The sequence below is a fragment of the Polistes canadensis genome, unplaced genomic scaffold (assembly GCF_001313835.1).
Source record: "Polistes canadensis isolate GaletaPanama2010 unplaced genomic scaffold, ASM131383v1 scaffold_16, whole genome shotgun sequence".
Taxonomy (NCBI): Eukaryota; Metazoa; Arthropoda; class Insecta; order Hymenoptera; family Vespidae; genus Polistes; species Polistes canadensis.
The window spans coordinates 47,339-67,539 of NW_014569563.1; the positions used below are offsets into that span (position 1 = coordinate 47,339).

The 20,201-nt window shown below is 31.7% G+C and overlaps 1 protein-coding gene across 2 annotated transcripts in view; it reads right to left on the reverse strand.

Moving 5' to 3' along the window:
• LOC106793659 (box A-binding factor-like) overlaps window positions 1-20,201 on the reverse strand; it is a 51,399-nt gene that overhangs the window by 21,247 nt on the left and 9,951 nt on the right. For both annotated transcript variants that reach the window (XM_014760800.1, XM_014760798.1), the window contains exons 2-3: window positions 3,437-3,800; window positions 1,671-2,852 (exon numbers count right to left, since the gene is read on the reverse strand). In XM_014760800.1, the coding sequence (XP_014616286.1) occupies window positions 1,671-2,852; window positions 3,437-3,780 (1,526 nt within the window). In that variant the 5' untranslated portion in view covers window positions 3,781-3,800. The remainder of the gene's footprint in view (window positions 1-1,670; window positions 2,853-3,436; window positions 3,801-20,201) is intronic.

A 20,201-nucleotide genomic window follows, 5' to 3' on the forward strand; every position in this document is an offset into this window, starting at 1 on the left:
TGTTGTGACCCATATATTCAACAAGTTAGACTTTGATGTTTATCGAAGACTTTGTTCTTTCAGGAGACTGAATCACATATTAATATGTTGCTTTTGTTACCGAGATATTCAATATACTCTTGGATATACGTATATATATATAAAACCTTGAGAAAGAGAATCATTTTAAAATAAAGTGATTCATTTGAAATGCCATAATGATTACTTGGTTGTAATAGTCGAATTCAAAAATGGTGGACCAATCAGTCAGTCATGTAAACGAAATATGTTGATTGAATGAATTAAATAGCACGGGGGAGAGACGAACAAATATATATAATGTATATAAAATAAGTATTATACATATATACGTCTTCCTGTGTGGTAATGTGATGAAAATGATCACGGTCGTCCGGTCTCTTTCTTTTTCTCTATTTCTTTTCTAAGAATCAAAAGGGGAGACATGCGATACAATCGGCAAATCATTTAGATCGGTCGATAAACTTTCTTATCGGATTCTCATATCAAAGTTAGAGTGGTAAAATCAAATGAAAATGAAAGTCATCGGTGTGCAAAAGGTTCAATAAATTTCTAATTAGTTATAACATCTAGGAGATCCTTTTTGACACTAACTCAATCTACGATACAATCTAAATAATATAAATTTTCTCAAAATATAAATAATATTTATATATATATATTTACCGGTAGCCAGAACTGAAGAACATATTTTGAAAATAAAAAAGAAAAAAAAAAAGAAACTGACGACGAAAGATGGATAGCATGTTTTATAAGAATTTCTATGCATTTTATTTTGAAAAATAACCAAATGATAAGTACGAAAATATAAATAGAAAGAAAAAAAGGCTCGTGGTGTCCATTGTGAATCAACAAATAGAATACGATTAGATCCTTCTAAGCTTTCATAAGAATTGTTATCCTAGGACGAAGTAGCCATATAGTTTTACATCTTCGGTTTTGCTTTGTTTTCGGCTTCGTAACGGCTACATCACATAAGACCCTTTTCGATCGGTTACATTCCCAGCAGGCCTTTCAGTCGGTATATAAATATTTTTGCGTTTGGTAAACGTCGTAATACTTGCACAACTTAATACACACACGTATATATAATATATACACGTATGTATATACACGATACTTACTCAATGTCCTAACCAACGTGAGCTTTAATCATACTAAACAATTTTAAACGATCGCCCACGACGTTGCGACAAAAGAGAAATTAAACTGTTCTAGTGGTATATCTATTTTCCGTTTATTTGTTTGATTAAATCCTACGAAAGATAAAATCAAGAAATCGAGAAAGAAATAGACGAGGAGGGATCCCTTTTTGTTAAAAAAAAAAAAATGCAAACAATGTGAAAGAAAAAAATTTCTATAAATGTATAAAAGAATTTTGAAGCTAACATTAGTATTAATAAGCCATAAATCAAAGATCGCCCTTAGTCATTATTCTCTCGGATTTCTTGAGCAATATTTCTTTTGATTCAAATCATCCAGACACTTTCGTATCGGGGAAAAAAGAACTGGCGTCAACGAACCCGATGACTCACATTACCGATTATATCGTGTTGTCCGATGCGACGGATAGCCATAAGAGAAGAAAAATACATAGAAAAAAAAAAAGAAAAGAAATTGGAAAGTTTAAAATATTTAATGGCTAGACTTACCTTGATAGGCTACCACCCGGTGAATGTGGCGTTGATGATCCATGATCGTGTTCTTGATGATGATGTCCAGTAGGAGTTGTGTGATGACTGTACAGAGAATCCATGTAAAGTTGATCAGTAACACGATCGGTATCCTGAAGATTACCGTGATTAGCTTGTACAGAGGTGGGAGGCTGCATTGCAGTAAGATGCGTGAAGGATTGTAGTCTTCCTTGATCAGCCGGACTGAAGGCACTAGGTCCATCAGACGAGGAGTGTCGATGTGGCGAAGAAAGATGATCCTCGTGTGGACTACGACTGGAACCTGGCGAGCCTCTCGTTCTAATCGGCGGCGAATTGCCATCGGTGACCCCACCACTCGCACTCGTTACACCGCCTCCTGTACGAATTTGATGTTGAAGATAAGGATCGTTCGGTAGTACATCTTCCATATGATGAGCACCCGCGTGATGGTGATGTTGCTGTTGTTGCTGTTGTTGCTGATGAAGATGATGAGACGTAGCGTTACCATTTCCATTATTGGCACCAGTACCGTTAGAGCCGAGATTTGGAAAAAGCACACCCAGACTAAAATCCCCACGCGCACTTCTCGAAATACCACCGACTCTATCAACTTCTTCCTCGTTTTCCTGATGGTGTTGTTGTTGATCTTCCAAATGACGATGAGAACCGTGTTGTTGTTGTTGTTGTTGTTGTTGTTGCTGATGAATTTCGGATAACTGATGATGGTGCTGTTGTTGCTGCTGCTGCTGCTGTTGCTGCTGCTGCTGTTGTTGTTGTTGCTGTTGTTGATGATGATGATGATGATGATGATGATGATGTTGTTGATGATGGGGATGATCCGTAGCACTCGGTGAAAGCGTTTCTCCACCGTAACGATGCATCGTGGAGTGAGGCATGTGACTGGCAGTACGAGTTCCTTCACTAGGGACGGAGACCTCCGTTGAATGCCGGCTATCCCCTCCTTCAGGAACCGGGACTTCGCTTTGCCCGAGCTGAACGTACTGTGTTTGCTGTTGCTGCTGCTCTTGCGCCTGTTGATGTTGGTGGAGGTGATGGTGGTGGTGGTGGTGGTGGTGACGTTGGTGGTGGGAGTGAGCGACTCGTTGCTGTTGTTCCTGCTCCTCCTTCTCTTCAATGTCACCGCCCCCAAATCGTGGCGAACCCTCTTCTAAATAGCCTCTATATTTTATTATATAAGGGGTTGAAAACAAGTAAATTACCTTATAAAAGAATCTTCGCGTAAAAAATTAATTAATTCATATTTATATTAATTCCTAATATACATTTATGTGTTTGTATATCTATCAAATTTATTAATTTTCTTTTTCTGTATTATAAATCGATAATTAATAATTAATAAATGAATATACAAAGTTACGAAATCTAACAACAAATTCGAAATAGAATTTATTCCGAACTCGAAATATCGATAATATGAAAATGATTTTCATAGATCACAACGATGATCAGTCTCGATCGTTTCTTCGTACTCATCGATTCTCCGATAAAACGGATTCTTTATCGATATGACCATCGAGCTTTATCTATTTAGTACACTTATGAAACGTAACTCATGCTGATATCGATGCAATTCCACTCGTGTTTCTTTTTTGCAATTTTTACGAGATTTCTTTCAATAAATCAAAGCGCGAATAAATAGAAATCCATGTGTAATATAAATCAATAAAAATATTCTAAATAAAATAAAATTATCTATTTGTTGATTAAAAAAAATATAAAACCAATTTAATTATCATATTTACCTTTCATAAATAATATGATCTTCTTGATTACTAAGTTGATGAAGGGTATAATTAGAATTCCGATCATCCTGATGACTGGTAGAAACACTCAAGGCGATCACTTCTGTTCCGGTTGGTTCTAGCATGACGCCATTTTCGATTTCTGAGTGACCCGCCTCTAGCACGCCCACATCATCCCCGCCTTCCTGTTTGACAATAAACCCAATCTCCTGCTGTTGTTTTCGTTGTTGTTGAAGAATTCCTTGATTAACCATCTCGTCTTTTATCGTTAGACTACCTCCTTCAGTTTCGAGACTTACATCCTCCACGACGGCTTCCCTCACCGTCTGAGAGTTGTGCTCCATCGTTCCATGCACGGAATCAACTAATAAAGACAAATATAATCGATCTTATAAAATATCTATTTATAATATATTTTCCTAACTAATTTTATATATAAATATATATCAGAAATTGTTTAACAATGAATAAGATTACTCATATAAATACTACATTTTTAATCGTTATCAAAGAATGCAATAAATAATACATATTAAATGTAAAAATACCAATAATTTAAAGAACGATTATCAAAACAATGTTTACTCGGCGACATACACACTTCAGATATGATAAAATAAGAAAAAGAATTATAGGTAAACGTTCAAAAAAACGTAAAAATTTTTCAAAGTCAACTGTAGAAATAATGTCATGTGTAGGTGTATATATTTATTATAACTGAGAAAGGGGTATAGAAATAAATTAATAAAAAAAGTTTGTTCAAACGAGTGGACACATCAGGGTTGACACAGAGAAACTGTTGCTATCCGGTATGTTACAAAAATAACCACGGGTTGCCTTATCTCTTTCTCTCTCTCTCTCTCACTCTTTCTTTCTCCCTTTTGCTCTGTGTTCTACCAATGATGACACTCACGCACTCACGCACTTGTACCATTGCGAATAAGTGGACATAATCACACGTATAAAAACAAATATGTACGTGCATATTTGTGTGTGTGTGTGTGTGAAAGAGAAAGAGAGAGAGAGAGAGATAGAAAGAGAGAAAAGAGAAGGAGAAGTAAAATGTAATATGAACACGAACGAACGTTTAGCAAACGATTCTCTTTCTCTCTCTTTTTTTGTTTTCTCTCTCTTCTCGTTGATAAAAATATTATTTTTAATCATCAAGGGTCAAGTTATGGCAGGACCACCGAGCATAGGCCACGTCAATGATCCTAATGTCGAATTGCACTCTTTCTCAATCGAATGACTTGAAAATCTCGTATAACAAGAGATAATTTTTGAAATAAAATAACTCATATAATTAATTTTTATTTTCTTTCATAATTATTTGACATTGATGGAACGAGAATGATTTTTTGCTTCTTATTATTAATTTTTTTAATAAATTATTATATTCAAATGAAATTGATAGTTACGTGTTGTATCGATGTTTCGATCGTTTAACATTGAATCGACCTTATTGATATTACCTAATCGAATTGGAGAGGTCAGGCTCGGTGAGATTATCTCCACCCATACGGTGGTTTCAGACGAATTATATTAAAAAACATATTTTTTAGTAAAAGATCCAAGTACGAATCATACCATTGGATAATGCGAGCGTGTTTTTTTTACAGAGCCATTAATTTAAATATCTATGTATTTATGTATGTATTTATATAATAATATAAGTTATTTATATTTAACGTGAAACAAAATTTATAAGAGAAAATAATGTTATCGATTTACCATGCATACAAAATTATTCTATAATTGTTCATTTTACATATTTACTTTATTTACGAGGATCATTTATTTGAAAAAATTACAAATTTATTTATACAAATGTTTATATTTGTCTATCACAAATTACCTATACCTACACGTATTAAATATCTAAATATATAGATGAAATATTAAATTGAATACAAAATGTAGTATATATATGTATTATGTTATTAAGAAAACTTCGTAACCCAAACAGTGAAATTTACATTGGTTCTTTATCTTCATGGAGAGTCCATTGTTGGTTTAAAACCGACAAGAAGATGCCGAGCCGCGACCCCGATTAATCATTCGATGAAGAAAATATACGCATCAACTACGAACACTTGCGCATCCACTGAGACTGATCTTTTCCTCTCATTCTCTGAGAATGATCATATTTTCTCTTTCTCTTTTTCTTTCTCATTATTGTAAAGAAAGCATTAGGAGAAATAAACGCAACAGCGATTATTCTACAGAATAGCATGATTATAGTGGCTAATTTTATGAAATTTTCATTTTGGACAATCAATTGTCTATAAATAAATGCTTTTTAATAAACTGCTTCTTTCATATTATCTTTTGAGAAAATAATTACTAAATAATAAGTACCTATCTTGAGAAATTTCGAATATTCATCGATAATTTTACCGATCAACAATGCTAATTAATTTTGAATCAAAGTTTCATGAACCATAATTGCTATCATATAAATGAATTTCAAACGTAGAAAACAAATGATATTATTTAATTACTATTTATGAATTCCGATGTAAATAAGTATTCACAATACAATTATATGTATAAGGCTTTTCTCCTCGTATGAGTTGAAGATTTTTGCAAAACCAAATGAATAACAATTAATTAATATGATAAACGTGTCTTGCAACTGTGACACGACTGCAACGAAATTTAATAATAAGTTAAAAAAAGAAGAGAAAGAGATATCGAATAAATAATTAAAAAATTGTTGAAAATAATTCAACTTTGAAAATGTTCATCTTCTTTTATTACTAATCCCCAGAACGATAAAACTTCTTTTTATAAGATCCTGCTAGTTAATCCAGAATTATTTGGATTTCACTTGAAAACCGTCATAAAATATAATAATTATTTTTGTTCAAAAATTGTTGCAATATGATTTTACCCAACACTAAATAAATAGAATATTCAAATGGTTTATTTCAATTTTATTATTTACCAATCTTTATTTCTAATTGAATTATTTCTATTATAACAACTTTTTAATCTATTTCATATATACCTTCATATTATTAATTTATGATTATTATTACGATCGATAAACAATAATTAAATATATTTGTAATATATAAATTAATTTTTTCTATTTTTCTTTTCTTGCCAAGATAAATAGGAGAAAAAAAGGTGATGGTACGAAACGGTAGCAAAGAACGAGTTTTAAAGTTACTGAACGAGCGGAAGAAGTTTTGTATATCGAGGGCAGAGGTTGCCGTTATCTCTTTAAGGCCCCCACAAAAACACTCTCTGTTATCCGCAATATATTTATATATATATATATGTATATAGAGGCACGAACAAGACGCGCGGTATGGATCGATGCCGTTTACGACGAGATTTTCAGAGATTGAATAGCTTCTTTATCTCGACCTCTCGTCCTCTCCCCTAATTCTCGGTCCACGTTAAAAAATGTCTCGATCATCATCATCCACTATACGACTTATCATCAAATTTTAAATTATATGAAGAAAAATTTTTTATTCACACAAATATAATATATATAAATATTCTTTTTAATTATTTATATATTTTTAATACACAAAAATGTTTTCTCTTTTCCACTATAATGTTTATCTTAAATTAAATAAAAAGCGAAATAAAATTTGTTTATGAGTGAAACAATAAGGAACTAGACAGGACACAGTAGTTGTACTAACGTGAACAGGGAAAAGCATTGTAGTTACCTACCTTTCTACCTTTTCTATTCTGATAAGAGGACCAGGTGTTCTCACAAAACAGTTGTAACAATAAGAAAGAAAGAATCGAAGACAAAGAGAAGTATAGTAATCTGATGAAAATAATATCTTAAGAACAGCGTTTGTTTGCTTATTTTCGCTTATCTCAATTTTCTAATAATTTGTGGCATAGTTCAATTCAGAATTTTGATAAACACGCTAACATTTCACGGTCAACAATAGTATTATAATACTTTCCTTTAATATTATATTTACTTTCTATATATCTGAGCATTATGTAGTTTCCAAAAATGTTTAAAAAGCTATTAGCATTTATTCAATAGCATTGTATAGAATGTTATTTAGGGAAAGCATTAGAGAAATATTTATTGCTTGAGATTTAGATGACTCTTTATTTGCTTCTGTGACCATTAGGATTAAATGTATGCCAGAAATAGAAAGGCAGTTAGTCATTTGTTTACCTATATTTCGTCACTGTTAAAACCTATTCTTCAAAACAAAAATGCTAATGAGGAATAATTCTTTATCTGAGATAATTATCGAAAGTCATGTGACTTGCCGCGTAACAATAAAAAAATCATTAGCAGAAGTATTTCATAATTTGCTGTAGTAACCCAGATCAAAATATTTGAAAATGATGTTACTTAATTGGGAATAGCATCCATATGCTTTTCGTAACTACTAACTCAACCTGTCGAATGTCCCACTGTACAAATAACAAAGATTACACTTAAGAGAACGGGGGAGGGGTAAAAAAGAAAAAAAATTGATCACCAGTGCAAAGTTGATCAATTTTATATATATTTTTGAAAATATTTAAAAGTATTACGCGACGACTAAAAACCGACAAGTGACCGATTGGTTTATTAGCGTATTTTCGTATCGTATTTTGATACGATGTAACTTTCATCCGTTCACATTGATAGAGAACGGTAACACGATACGAAAATACCCGACAAAAATACGCACGCACCTTTCAATACTTTTATCTTTTTTTTTTTTAATAAAATTTAATAATCACCCAAAATATATTTCAACCAAAAAAAAGAAACCATCACTAACACAGTTACATAAAATATTTTATTACGTCCCTGAAATACGTCATTAGCCTATTTCGAATGAAATTGGAATCAAAAACTACATTAACAGAGCTGAAGAAATGATTGCAATGTAAACTCATAATGACTTGTCATCGTTTGATTGTAATTATCTTTTAAACTAATCATTAACGTATTTATATTAAGCTAGCGTGAAGATTAGCTAACTGACTCTTAACAGGAGATGCTACTACCGCAATCAGTTTGCGTGTAAACGCAATAACGTTGTCGCGGTGTGTACGAATGTTACGATTGCTGGTCTACTACAAGAGGAATGGCTATGATAGCTCGACCAAGCGAGTAGTAATAGAAGATAGTATAATCACGAGTCGGCCCATTCATACCACGCGCAAGATACCACCTAATCTGTTACTTCTCCAACTGTTGCCAGTTTAATAAGTTTTGATTTTCTCAGACACGATTTGCTGATCTTTGAGATATGCTCATTCATCTTTCCTATCTTTCTTAAAATAGAATCTGTTCAATTTATTAGATTAATCAAACTATTACTTTTTATTTAAATTTTTAATCAGTTAATCATCGATTCTAAAATTTCAATAATTATATTGATGCACAGATATTTAATAATTATAATTTTTTTTTTTTTTACAAAAGAACAAAGAAAAAAATGCGAAAGAATGCATAGAATAAAAGAGAAAAAAGAGAGAAAACAAAAAAAGAAAAACCAACCGATGAGAGAGGGATTTAGAAGGAAAAAAGTAAAAAAAGAAGGAAATTTGAAAGGGAGAACTCTTGTTTGCCATGTGGACGGTTCCTTCGATGTAGAGAAAGAAGGGCACGAGCTCAAAGATGTTTGTGGGATAGTCTGTGTTACCGTCATAAAATGTACAAACACCCCTTGAAAAAGAAAGAGTGAGGGTGTACATACGAAACCATAGTGCTTACATTTCTGCTTTTTCGGAATACAACGTCACTATTTCTCGACCTTCGTGGGTCACGTGCATCCCAAAATGCAAAAGATCAGAAACTGTCTGGTTCTTCTATTTTTTGACACAAAATATTATCGCCCTTGTCCTGAGACAATATTATTTTTGTTCTAATCAAGCAAACGATCGAAGACGTGTTTATTAAGAATGCTCAATAAATTTTTATTTTATATACATATATATATATATATATAAACGTTTAATTTGAACCTAAATATAAATTAAATTAAAAAAAAATATATTATAAATATAAAAAATAAATAGTAATGTATATATATATATATATATATATATAGAAATTCATTTTTCTGTAAAAGATGAACCAACTGATGAATTTTTTCTCATTGTGAGGTCATACTGGAGTTATTCCAATATGATAATAATATCTTGATAACCGTGATAAGCTGATACGAAATGGCACGCGACTATGAAACGTGTTTCTCACATCCGCACGTGCGAAATACTATAGAATGAAAAAGGTTAGAATATGAGAATTTGAAAGGATGAAAGAACGAAAAGAAAAAATAAGAAATCGAAACAAAAAATTGCTTTTAATAAATACACAAAAGTATGATAACAATATTAATAATTATATTAATGATTATGCAATTAATTCGAACGAAATATAAATACTATTATTAAAATACAAATCTATAATCGTATTAACGAGTATATCTTTTGAACTTGATTAAACTCGTTGAATTTAAGTGTCGATTGTAAATAATCTAATTAACGATCCTAATTAAACAATTGGAAATGTTTTTATCGAACAATGATATAGCTCTTTGCGATGTTTCGAAGGAACAACAAAGAGAACGGAGAAATGAAAAAAGATGAAAATAAGAGAATCAGTGGAAATTTCACCGAGAGCGAAGACGAAGACGACAACACAGTGATGAAGAAGAAAACGAAGAAAAATATCAAATAAAATGAAAAATAAGAAGAAAAAGAAGAAGAAGAAGAAGAAGAAAAGAAGAAAGAAAGACGAAGGACAGACATATGCTGTCGACCATGCTGATCTAATCTCGACCTTTGAACGGTACAGTTTCTTTCCCCTTCGTTCGACTTTCTTTCTCCTTTCCTCTCCTCTCTCTTTTAACAAATATATCGACTATAAGTCGAACATATTTCGATACATAGATCAGATACATCTTATCGTGATATTTATAATTTAAAAATAAAAAGAGAGAAAAATGAGAGAGAAAAAGAGACACAAGAATATATGTAGAAGTTAACTTAAAAATCCAACAATTTTCATTCGAAACAATGATTCTAATAAAAACCCACAACCTCGAATAAATTATTCCTTGAACGTATATATTTTCGTATTTTTTTCTTTTTTAAATTGTATTATAAAAACAACAATTTTCATACCAAACGATTATTTAACAAATAAAAAAAAAGGGAAGCAACGTCAAACGAATTATTTATAAAACATCTAGTTAAATATTTATTTAATAGTATAAAATAAAAGGACATTTTGAAATAGAAAGATAATTCGAGATTATTAAGAGTCTTAGAAAATCTGAACCTGATCTAGGGTGAAACTAAGAAGGCAGTAAATTATGAAGTTAATAGGTAATAAAAGAAAATACATGCGTAAAGGCAAACATATCATTTTCCTTTTTTTATCAATCTCTCTTTCTCACTCTTTTTTTTCTTCATTTTGTCGTGGTTTTTTGAACAGTAACCAAACGTCCACCTGTAGCTTCTTTCCTTTCTTTTTATAAACGAAGAATGGAAATAAAAAAACGTTAGAGATCGAAGATCGTCGTTTATCTCTATCGATCTTTCTGTTCTCAATACTTTTTACTAGAAAAGAAATAGATCTTTTCTAAGTATCGGAATAAAATACTTGCTTGCTGAGAAATCACCGAGTGCATGCAACTATGAATGATTAATCGACGTCGACATTGAACGAGTGTGACTCTTCATGATGTATTATATGTTTATATATATACAGTTCAGTGTTAAAAAAAGAAAGAGTTTTAAATGAAGAAATAATATATCGATCAGCAGATACTCGCCTCACGGAATTAACAGTTTACGAAAGAGAAAGAAAAAGAGAAAGAGAAACTGGCAACGTGCAAGAAAAGAACATGGAAAAGAGTGAGCGAGATGAAACGTTTATGTTGAACTGTACTGTATAATATGTATGCATATAAAAGAAACAGAAAGAAAGAAAGAGAAAAAGACATAAGAGAATGCAAGGGGGTCAGTAACCCTCATTTATCTCAGAAAGACTCTACTCTCTTTTATCTTCTCGTCTTTTATTATAAACCAACTATTATGTTTATGATTTACAGAAAACGTTCTATTCAATCTCTACGCTAATTATTGCCAACCAAATTTGATTATTTTGACTTGTCGTTTGATTGTACTAACGATAGATATATTATCAAATTATTATATTCTAATAAAAAAAACAAAAAACACAAATTAATAAATAAATGAGAAATAATAAATGAACTATAAATAGAGTTTCCTTCCTATTTTTATCGCGTAATTAATTCTAAATTATTATCTCATTATCGTCGCAATTTGTGCTGATATTAAGAAAAAAAAAAAAAGAAAAGAAAAGAAGGGATTCATTTATGGTGTAACACGAATAAAAGATATCATTGTATTTAATATGACACTCTACAATTTTAGGGTGTTGCGGGATATATAGGCACAACAGTAATAAAAAAGTGTAGAGATTTGTGACAGAATAATGGAAGATAATAGAGAAAGAAAAGAAAAGACAAAAATTTATATATACCTATATATATACATACAAAGTGTGGTCCAGGTCTTTATAGGTACGATCCTACGTGTAGAGGATATATTCCGAGGAAGGAAAGTAAATATTAAAAGCGGCTCGAGAAAAAAGAAGAAAGAAAAAAAGTGAGAGAAATAGAGAAAGAGAGGGGAAAGAGTGAGAGAGCGAATATGCGGTTGGGTCATTAACGACGCTTTGGTGAAAGAAACAATGCCGACCAGGTGAGAAAGAGAGTGTCATAAACCAAACCGGAAGCGTCACACCAATACCCCGAACGTGCCAAGGATATTTGCCATTTCTTCCTCTTTGTAGATAGTTTTTTCTCGATTATATTCTCGCTTCCTACCTTTCGTCCTTCCTCCTCCTTTCCTCCTTTATTTACTTTTCTTCCTTTACAAACCTCAAATTTTACAAGAAAATATCGACAAAGGGGATTCCTTTTCTTTTTAGATTTCCTAAGAAAACTACGTCCCTACTTTTTATCTGGAAAATATCGAAATATATATTTGTTCCTGTCTCTATATATATATATATATATATATTTTCGGCATTAATATAATATTATTTCTTTCGAAATTAAATTATAAATTGCACTGATCATTCCTGAGAAGTAACATCTTGACTTGTGTTTCGAAAAATATTAAAATAAACTCAAAAAGACTAATCGTTTTTTTCAAGAATCCCTGCTGTGAAAGCGCTTATAGACACGTAGAAAGGTTCCTTTTGGTTCTCCTTTATTTTTTCTCTTTCTTTCATTCTTTCTTAATTTCTTTTTCTAGTTCTCTTTGACACAGTTCACCCGTCTCAAACCGCGAAACTACCAAACACAGACAGCGTGGCATTAAACGAGAAGAGGATAAATCGCATGTGTGTGTGTGTGTGTGTGCAGGACATCTGAGAAAAGAATATACCCTACATATACCTATACATATACATTTATGGACTCTTTTTTTTTCTTCTCTCAAATTTTTTCTCTGCAATTTAAGCGCCACCTCGTTGTATCCTATCGTAAAATTATTAACGAGCTGTCGTCATCCGAAGCAGGTCAGATACATTCAGGTACTTTTCACTAAACTTACTAAATAATAACAAAAATTATTGAAGAAAAATAAATCAAAAAAAGAGGGGGGAGAGTGAGAAAGAGACAGATGATTGTTCGACAAATTTTCTATAAACTAAGAAAATGAAAGAAAAATAATTAGCCGCAAGAGTTTTTATTTTTTTTTATCAATTATTGCATCAAATATTTTGTTAAAAAATCCTATTAAAAAATATATACATATTATATATAAAAATATTTGTATATATCTTTAATATTGCATTTAAAAATATTCAGACTGGGGATATGGGTAAAAATTTCTATTTTTTTCTTTATTTTTTATTTTAAATCTAAACACTCCCTTTTACAATAATCTTTCAAACTAATTAATTTTCCAAACCAGACCAAATCATATCACCAACGATTACAAGTTTCGTCTCAAAAGTAGGCGTTTTCTTATGTGTCTCTGGTAAATCGTCCGACTCTTATATCGTCCCTTTTTTTTGTCCCGTCTTACCCCCAACCCTCTGGTATCTCAACCACCCCTGTGGCGCATCGTTTGTGCGCGTGCCTTCGGTAAACTTTGAAAAATGCCGACAATGATTCGCTCTTTGCACGCTCCTAATCTACCGACACTTCGTCAATGACTGTGACGAAATGTTAAAGGCCCCTTAGGTCCCCTTTAGGTGCCTCTTAATAACACCACTTTAAAGAAGAATCCATCTTCATACTTAACACTTATTTCGCATTATCCGTTTATTATTACTAACTCTAGACATTTATTTACAGTTTAGTTTTTATTTTTTGTTTTTCCCGTTAGCTCGATCGAAGTCAATATTTTCGAGAGTTTCGTAAATGTGAAAATTATATGAATTAAATATAATAAAAGGAAAAAATTGTGTATTCCGATATTACGCGTTGATAAATAATATTAAATAATTCCTATCTATATTTTCCTCTCTCTAATTTTGTTCTCGATAAAGTTAATCGATCTTGAAATACGATCCTCTTGTTCCAATTTTCTATGGGACCACACCAATAATTGTAAATTCCTCGATTTCGAATTTTGACGTGAAGAATTACCGAACTCAACCTTTCCAAAAACGAAGAAATATATATATAGAAAAAGAAAGAAAGTAAATTAGAGTTTGATCTCTTATTCCTAAGCAACCACGAAGTTCCATCTATATATCGATCCATTTTCTTAGTCGTGCGTAACTTCATTTCGACTCGTAGATGAAAGAGTAAAAAAAAAAAATAAGTAGAAATGAAAAAAAAAAGAGAGAGAGAAGAGAGAGGCTCGGTTATATTTCGAAAAAGTTGAGCAGTAAATCAGTCGTCGGTGGGTCTAAGGTCGTGAACGGTACGTAAAGCTAATAAATATTCACGTGTACAGCATAATGGGTATATTAACTCGTAGAAGACTCTTGAGATTTCGACAATTCAACAATTCGGCACAGCTGGATCGTTGAAACGTAACTCCTTATTAGTCACTATCCCTGCTTATTACAATATTTCACATAAATTTACGTTTCCTCTACGTTCCCATTAAATGTCACAAGAACTATATCCGAAGAAAAAAAAGAGGAGCGATGAAAAAAAAAAGAAAAGAAAGGGAAAGGGTAATACCGGAATGATCTATATGATTTTTCCTGCACTTTGGAATATTGATCATAAATCATAAGAAACGTTCATGACCGTGATGAAAATCATTCTTCTGATTTATTCGTGTAAACGTGTTCTTTTTTATAAACTAATGAAAGCATTTCCTATATAGCGATAAAGAGTTTAATGAATCAGTTATTATTATTCTATTACTAACATAATCTTGTAAGAAACATCGTAATGACACGTATGTTTAATCAAACGTGGATTAATAATTACATTATCGTGGGATGCGTTGGTGATTAAATTTAACTTTTACTTAAAGAGAACAAAATAAACGGATCAATCTTTTTAGCAATTAATTCCAAACGAATCGTTATTTTCTTTATAATCATACTAACGAAAAAAAATGTAAATATATAAACAAAAACCGCAAACAATTATTGTTCAGTTCCGTCAACACGATTCACGAGATTTCCTTTAAAAGAAATTTGACTTTTCATCTCATCAAAATGTCCCTGTTATTTCAGTGGCTTTTTGACGTTGACTTCGTGTCGAAACGCCACCAAAAACTACACGACGGGGCACTCCAAACAAATAATAATCCCTTTAAATTCTGAGAAGGAAAAAATCAGAGCGAGTCCTCTTCCTATTTGTATACTTTTGACCGATCCTTCTTTGTAAGTATTCTATAGAGGGTGATTTTAGGAACAATCTAATTTTTTCATTTTTAACCAATCATTTTTACCTTTGATTATTCTGTGTATAAAAATATTAACCCAAAGTCATATCGAAAAGTAAATACTTAACGAGATATAGAATATTTGAACTACAAAAAAATTTAATTGCATTAAAAAAAAAGTGCAATTGCACCTGGCAGGTACGTTGTTGCATCCACGCAAAAAATAAGATCATAAAAAGTTAAAATGTATTATGCCGTATGATTTTTTCCTCTATCATTTTTTCTACTTTTACTTAAAAAAAAAAAACAGTAATATATCCCAATTTCCAGAATCACCCTCGATATACCTTTCTGATTTCCTTTAAATAAAATTTCTCGTGTTTGTATACTAGAAAGGCTTAACACCTTTTCCACTAGAGATGAGGTCCTTTCAAAATCTTCTCCAGAAGAAACCGAGAAGTACTGAAAGTGTTACTTCCATTTTTTTTTCAAATCAATAATACAAATAAAACTTATATATCTATGTAAATATGTATTTTATGTATTTAAAAAAAAAAACACGTTCCTAGATAGGCCAAAAGTTCTTAGGTAAGTAAAAAGTCCTTAAATGATTTTCAGAATAAATCCATTGCCCATTTTCGTAAAGAATATTTTCAAATATTCTTTTTTTTTTTATATTCTAAAATTACAAGCCTAACAACTTTCCTATAATTTGAAAATAATAAGCCGTCGAAATTAAAAAAAATAATAATCAATGTTTTAAATCATTTTGAAGCTTTTTGTGCATGCGTATGCAATGTTTCATTTTGAATAATATGTTTAATCCAAATTAAAATAAAAAAGAAAAAAAAGACAATGAATATTAATAATGTCATGTTTGAGGAATAATAAAAAGAAAAGAAAGAAACGAAATGGAATAAAGAGAGGCGTACATAGAGGAAAAATGTTTGCAGTGCGCAGGCAGGCGGGTAGGTTTTACGTGCTAGCCTTGTTGGCAACACGTCTGACGTCACATCCTGCGCGGGCGGACATCCGGTTTTGCTGCCGGACTCCTGGCCCAGGGCGATAACAAAATCTACGTTTGTTAAGAACAAAATTTTTTAAACGAAAGAGAAAGAGAAACAATCGGAAGAAACGTGATCGATTAAACAAATGAATTGTTTCTAAAGCATAAATAATAAATCTACATATATATATATATAATAAAAGAAAAGATAAATTAATAAATATAATAATAAATCTTTCTGTTGTTTTATATAAAAAATCAATCGATTTCGAAATCATTTTTGTTCTTTTGAGAAAACGAAAATTGTTTAATTATTGCATCGCGCGAAAAAAAATGTTGTTAGAAAAAATACAAAGCACATATTCACAAACGGAAATCATTTATCGTTCTCATTTTTGAAATTTGTTTAAGTATACATGAATCTCGTTAAACAAGTTTTGTCCAGTATTCACGGAACGTTATTTCTCGGCGAGGTGGGAAAGCAAAAAAAAGGGGAGTGAGAGGAGGAAAGTGGGAGGGAGGGGGTGGTCAAGTCGTCGAAACCATAACAATTAGTCTCTCTGGTCATTATCGTAACACGGTGTCGTTGTCCTCCAGACGAACAAAACGAGCCTTCCTTCCAATCAAAAGACTGCAAGATAAGAAAACAAGCTCGGTGAAATTTTATTAGAAGACAATTTCATTCTCCCTGAGCTTTCTCGCGATCGATTAAATAAAATAAACAATGATAACGATCTGAGCGTGCAGGTAGGAAATAAAAAAGAAAATAACTTAATATATTGTATAAGTCACTATGGTCGATTAAAAAATGATCAGTGAGTTTTGATCAAAATAATTAACAAGTTCTGATACATTTACTTATTCGGTTTTTGTTTTTTTTCTTTTCCCGGAATAAAGATAGAAAGAAGATGAATATATCGTAATATCTAAGAAGACGTCACCGACATTTTATACTTTTTCCGGTAATATGGTTAATTTTACATAGGGACTAGTCGTTCATCTTTCCTAACCACAAACTGTGCATTTTTTCTAGGAAATCCCAACGGGATTAGTTGAAACAAAGCAAATCTTCCCAACCTATAGAATCTGTTGATGACATACAACCTGGGTTTCTCTTTCTTCATTTCTTTTTCTTTTTTTCCTGTCCATCTGTAAGTATATCTGAGTAAAAGTAATAGAAGTCCAAAACCCAAGAGCTTACCACGACCATCCAGTCAACCGACCATCCGACCAACCATCATCATCACCACCACATTCACAATCAGTCGTCAGACAGCTCTCAAGAGGGTAACGACAAATATTTGTCGCACTATTATTTTATGACAATGTTTTTTTACGTCGAATTATGAATGCTATATTGTGGGTCGTAAATATTTCGTTCGTCGTTGTGTGCGAAGAAATATTTTTGTTTTTTTTTTCCTTAAGTCAGTAGAGACAAAAAAAAACAAAAAAATATTACAAGTTTTCACATTCGACCAAAAATATAATCAATTATAACAAACATTTGCTATGCTAATTAAAATTCAATTAAAAAATCATCAAATTGCAAGCACAATATTTGTTTCATTGTACACAGATGGCTCTAATTAATCGTACACAGATTACATTTTAAATCTGGCTATTTTCTCATTTTTTACAAGAATAAAATATCTTTTTTACTAAATGTGTGATTTTTTTTTTATAAATATTTAGTAAATTAATGAAAGAAATATTATTATTAATTATTAAAAATATTATTTCACTAAAGTTTAATTATATAGGATACTATCGTTACATAAAGAAAAGAAAAAGTAGAGAAAAAAAAAAAAGACAATTTGATTTTCCTTTGAGTTCGATATCGAAACGATCAACGTTCTCCTTATTATTAATCGTTCCACAAAATCGATCACCTCGTTCTAACACGCGGAACATAACGAATGTTTCTTTATGGAACCCATAAAATATCGCATGGCAGTTAGTTACTCCTGTCTCGATTTACCCTCAGTGATTCTCATCTTTCTTCGATCTTCCCTCTCTCCTTTCGAAACTAATATAAATTAATTGAAATCACGAGTATATCATTTATTTCTAATAACTCGAACTCAATAAAAATAATCAAAATTTAGCAATACACTTTTTGATATATAATAAAATTGATCTTCCATTATTCAAGTGAAAAAAGTTCTCAAATCTAGGGAAGTAAAAGAGAAGTAAATAAATTATCTAGAAATTTCATAGCTCGTAAATTCGACTAACAAGAGCGTGCACTCGAGAAGTAGACGTTTATGGTTGTATCGATATTATCGTGAAATGCATCGACATCCTTAAAGAGTAAAAGAACGAACGGTTTGCTAGAGTGAATGAGAAGAACACGGAGAACGATTTCTAATGTGTTTTGACAAGCCATACACGTCTGACACACGTAGATAACCGTACAAGTATTGGGGGCGTTTTCCGGGGCGGCTCTGATTCCTCGGGGACACGATCTACTCTTTTTCCCTTTTTCTCTTTCTCTCTCTTTCTCTTTAACATAAACACACACAACACTTACTTACAACTTACACATATCCATATTATTCTAAAATACAAAAATATGTTCAACAAACAATAGAAGTCCTTCAAAAAAAAAAATAAATAAAAAAAAAGAAGAAAAAAATACGATCTCTTAATTACGATTACCGGAAAAGATCATTAAGGAAATTATCGAAAAAGAAAAATATGAATATTCCTAAATAAAATAAAAACAACACTTTAGTTTTCAAACTTACAACCCTTTTCTTATCTCTTGAAAGATACTCCTCGAGAAGGACTGCTCGAGTAGTATACTTCTAACAACATAGTTTTTTCCCTAATCGTTCGCATCTAATCAATCATGGCGCCGTACCTTTCCCATGGCGTGCGGCACTTCCTCGGAATATGACTCCTCCCACAAACTGTCCCTTATTTTCGAAGGCGTGGCTCATTTTATGCTTGTCTTTTATCTTTCAACCATAAAACAATAGACTGAAGAAGAAAGAAATTTGGAAGAACAAATTTTTTACAAAGGACCCATTTCAAAATATGCGATAATTAAATATTTCAAATATACATATTTATCGATCAATACGAAATAATTGAATATTTTATTTCATTTAATGAAACAATTGAATTATTAATATTAAACGAAAAAAAAAAAAACAAAAATATATAATATAAATCATTAATTTAAATCTAACAATTTTGTGCAAACATTCATATTTAAATATACATATTCAAATACAAGTCAATACTAAACACGCGTTAAAAGTGCCACGTTACGCGAGCCTAATCACCGTTTGAGACTCATTAGCATAAACCACGAGCTTCACCGTTACCTTCCCTGTCTTCGTCAAACCAAGTGGGCCGCCAACGACATGGTATTATTATAAACGATAAAACCCGCATAAAGTGGAAGCGTGTATAGAGTTGCTAGCTAGGGCTGCCAACCACATATAATACGAAAGAAAAAAAGAGCGAGAAAGATATAAAGAGAGGGAATAGAGAGAGAGAAAAAAAAAAAAGAAAGAGAGAGAGAAAGGGACTACGCAGTCGTTTCCGTTCTACCTCCGCCTGGGAAAATAACCGCCTCTTTTTACCCTCTCTTATCACTGCCCACGAACTCATGCCAACAACTACGATGACTACGACTAACGGATGGACGCGTTCTCTGCCTGTTCAGCTGTCTATCCACGAAAGAAAGAGAATAAGAAAAAGATGGACAGAAAGAGATAAAGAAAACGAAGAAAATGTTAGCACAGTTTGGAAAAAGCTTACACTGTCAACCCCCTCCCCCTCTCACGATTCACGCAACCCTCCGGTAAAAAAAAAACTGTATACACCAGGTGTGACTTTAACAAGATTTTCTTATTTAAACATAAAAAGAAAAAAGAAAATCTACATTTAAAGAATAATGTTTCTAATCTTTAACGC